This window comes from Oryzias melastigma, linkage group LG12 (genome assembly GCF_002922805.2).
Source record: "Oryzias melastigma strain HK-1 linkage group LG12, ASM292280v2, whole genome shotgun sequence".
NCBI lineage: Eukaryota > Metazoa > Chordata > Actinopteri > Beloniformes > Adrianichthyidae > Oryzias > Oryzias melastigma.
In genome coordinates this window covers 10030574-10033639 of record NC_050523.1, presented here as the reverse complement: position 1 = coordinate 10033639, position 3066 = coordinate 10030574, and the positions used below count along the sequence as shown (strand labels likewise).

Sequence of the window (3066 nt, the reverse complement as noted above, 5' to 3'; positions counted from 1 at the left end):
TGTATAATGGAATTTCCTATAGGATGGCTAATGCTAACACCCAAACATACATTGCTGACTAAATGAACATCTTTAAATACTCACAGGCAGGAATTTTCCGAACTTTTGTCCAGAATTATTTGTTTAAAGCAACCATTTGTGGTCTAAAAATCTTTTTTTTATTCATAATTTCTTCTTCTTCTGAAATAAAGTGTAATGCTATAGAGCGATAGCCACCTAGTGGCCAAACTGAAACACCCTCCAGGAGAGGCAGAACAACTGTTGGAGCTTCTCCATTTCTGAATCCATGTAACGCTGAATGGTATTAACAATCTCAATACCCAGCCCTAAATACTAAAATGACTCATTTTAAGATCAATTTAAAAACTAGATGCAAATTATGAGTTAAAAAAACGTATAGTTTTTCCTAGAAAGTAGAAACTAGATAGAACTACTTGGTTGGATTTAGTGTTTTTGCCCTGTTGGGGTTAGCGTCTTCCCTGCTGACTTATTTTTCTCTCTTGGCGAACAGATGATCCCGCTGGATTCATTTGTGGCTCACAGTGCAGATGGAATGCTGGTTCCTGTAGTTCCTGGAGGTCAGAACATCTCCCTAACGTTCACAAACCGCACTGAATATGTGGAGAGAGCCCTGGATTACAGGCTGCACGAGATGGACTCGCAGGTTTGAGGACGTTTTTGGAAAGATTTGCACGTATGCGGGCGGCGGTTTGCTAGCGTCAGCATTCACACAACCCAAATTTAAATCTGGATCTAATTATGATACACAGCTCGGATAAGCAAAACTATTTTAGGAAAAGAAAGATGCTTTGCTGTGACTTTCTCTTTACTGTAAACACACACAGGTCCTGTCTGCCCACCTGTTTCCATTAGCGCCCGCTCAAAAGCCCGATTGTTGTCAGGAGCATCAAAGCAGAGCGTGTTCTGTTGTGTCCAGGTGGCAGCAGTCAGAGAGGGCATGTCCACCATCATCCCCGTGCCCCTCCTCTCCCTGCTGACGGCGCAGCAGCTGGAACAGCTGGTCTGCGGTCTGCCAGAGGTCTCCGTAGAGATGCTGAAGAGGCTGGTGCGTTACCGCGACATCACCGAGAGCCACCAGCTAATTGGCTGGTTCTGGGAGAGCTTGGAGGAGTTCACCAATGAGGAGCGAGTGCTCTTCCTGCGTTTTGTTTCTGGCAGGTCCAGACTGCCTTCCAACCCGGCTGACATGACGCAGAAGTTTCAAATCATCAAAGTCGACAGGGTAAGGTCGCCATTATACAAAAATGTACCAAAACTGTAAACGAATAATTACATTTTTTTTTATTTTTGCTCAGCCTATCAACGGGCTTCCTACAGCTCAGACTTGCTTCTTCCTGCTTCGCCTGCCGCCGTACACAAGCCAGGCCATCCTCGCCGAGCGTCTGCGATACTCAATCCACAACTGCACCTCCATCGACATGGACAACTACATGCTGACCCATAACACCGACCCAGCAGACAGCTCAGACACCGAGGACTGAAGCTGGGGAGGATGAATGTATCAGAAACTAAACTGTATTTGCCAAATGTGTACGGTAGCATATTGGGTTGTTTTGTTTGTTTTTTCACGTGCATGGTGTTGTAATTATTGCAGTGCTGCTACAAGGTTTTTAAAATCTTAGGTAAATAAGCCACAATAACAGAGAGAATGTGCCTGTTTGTTTGAAGAGACTCGATTACATCTCACATGTTGTAGTCATTATTATTATAAAATTGTAAATTAAAGGGTGTAAAATATGTGCAATATGTGCTTATTGGTCTTTATTTAAAAAATGAACCTTAAAAATGTGCTAAATTATTAAATTAGATATGTTTATGAAATCCAAAACAATTTTTATAGTTTCATGCTAAAAGTCTGCAATATATATATATTACTAAAAATCATATTTCTGCTGCAGATTAACTACAAAAAATAAATAAAATAACTCAAACGTCCATCATTATCAGCAGTAATAGAGAATTTTTGTTTTTGAAATAAAATCAAAAGATTTTTGAGCCCTTTAAAGGCATATTACTTTTTTGTAAACAACCAGGCATTAAATAATAATAATAATAAAAACTTCTCAATATTACAAAAGAAAGTCCTAATTCAATTCCCCACGAGCTCAGTGTTGCCCTGAGTCAGCACAGTTGTCTGCAATTTGTCCGTGCTAGTAAGACGTCTGCTGTGACCTTATTACCCATCTGTTTCCCTGTGAGTTGTGTGGCCAGTAAGGCAGAATTCAGCTTGCCGTCAGCAGCCTTGCAGCTGAGAAGGGGAGCGTTCCTCATGAGAAGCTTCGCCAGATATAAATATTACATCCATCTATCAAGTCGGCAAGCACACAACTGTGGAAAGGCCAAAGCTGGAAAAAAAAGATGGCAAGAATTGGTTTCGAATATCAGGTGCCGACTGCAGAAAGGAGGTGAGAAGTCATCTGAAAGTTGTAAACAGAGGTGTCAAAAAGGCAGCACCAAGCTCCGATTTTCATTTGTGATACATTTTACAATAAATCATCCTAAAAAATAAGAGATTTCTACTGGCTGCTGCAACAAAAGACAATCCCAATTCACATACCACGAAAATTCACTTTATTCTGATGGAAGTTACAAAGACAAACGTGTGTCAAAAATAAAACAAACCATTTATTAGTTATGTTTTTAGGATTATACCCTTCTTTATTAGTTAACTGACTTAGAGGAGGGCAGCCTGTACAACAAACCACTACAGACACACATCCTTATGGCTGATGGCTCATATTCCTGTCTTCTAAACTGTGTCGCCTCATTTGATCAGAACAAATAGATGACGACCTGCAGGATGTTTCACACGTTTGGGGAGTCAAACAGAACATGTTTGTCCCAGCTGTGAGAGAAGCTACAATAAGAATATTTTTGTCAATGTATGTGGGATGCAAATGAAGTTCTAAAAATAAAACAATAAGGAGGAAACTGTTTTATTTTAATTATCTAATTTAGATTTAAAAGGTTATCAACTTCAACCCTCATCTGACAAAACATGAACACTGACAATAAAATAATAATTGAATAAAATAACAATTAAAA

The 3066-nt window shown here is 39.9% G+C and overlaps 1 protein-coding gene across 1 annotated transcript in view; it reads left to right on the top strand.

Annotated features, from left to right (window-relative positions):
- The window catches only part of LOC112162862 (probable E3 ubiquitin-protein ligase HERC1), a 40551-nt gene extending 38786 nt beyond the window's left edge, over positions 1–1765 (top strand). The window contains exons 79-81 of the mRNA XM_024298792.2: positions 512–664; positions 938–1243; positions 1317–1765. Coding sequence (XP_024154560.1) covers positions 512–664; positions 938–1243; positions 1317–1502 — 645 coding nt within the window. The 3' untranslated portion in view covers positions 1503–1765. The remainder of the gene's footprint in view (positions 1–511; positions 665–937; positions 1244–1316) is intronic.
- The last annotated feature ends 1301 nt before the right edge of the window (positions 1766–3066 follow it).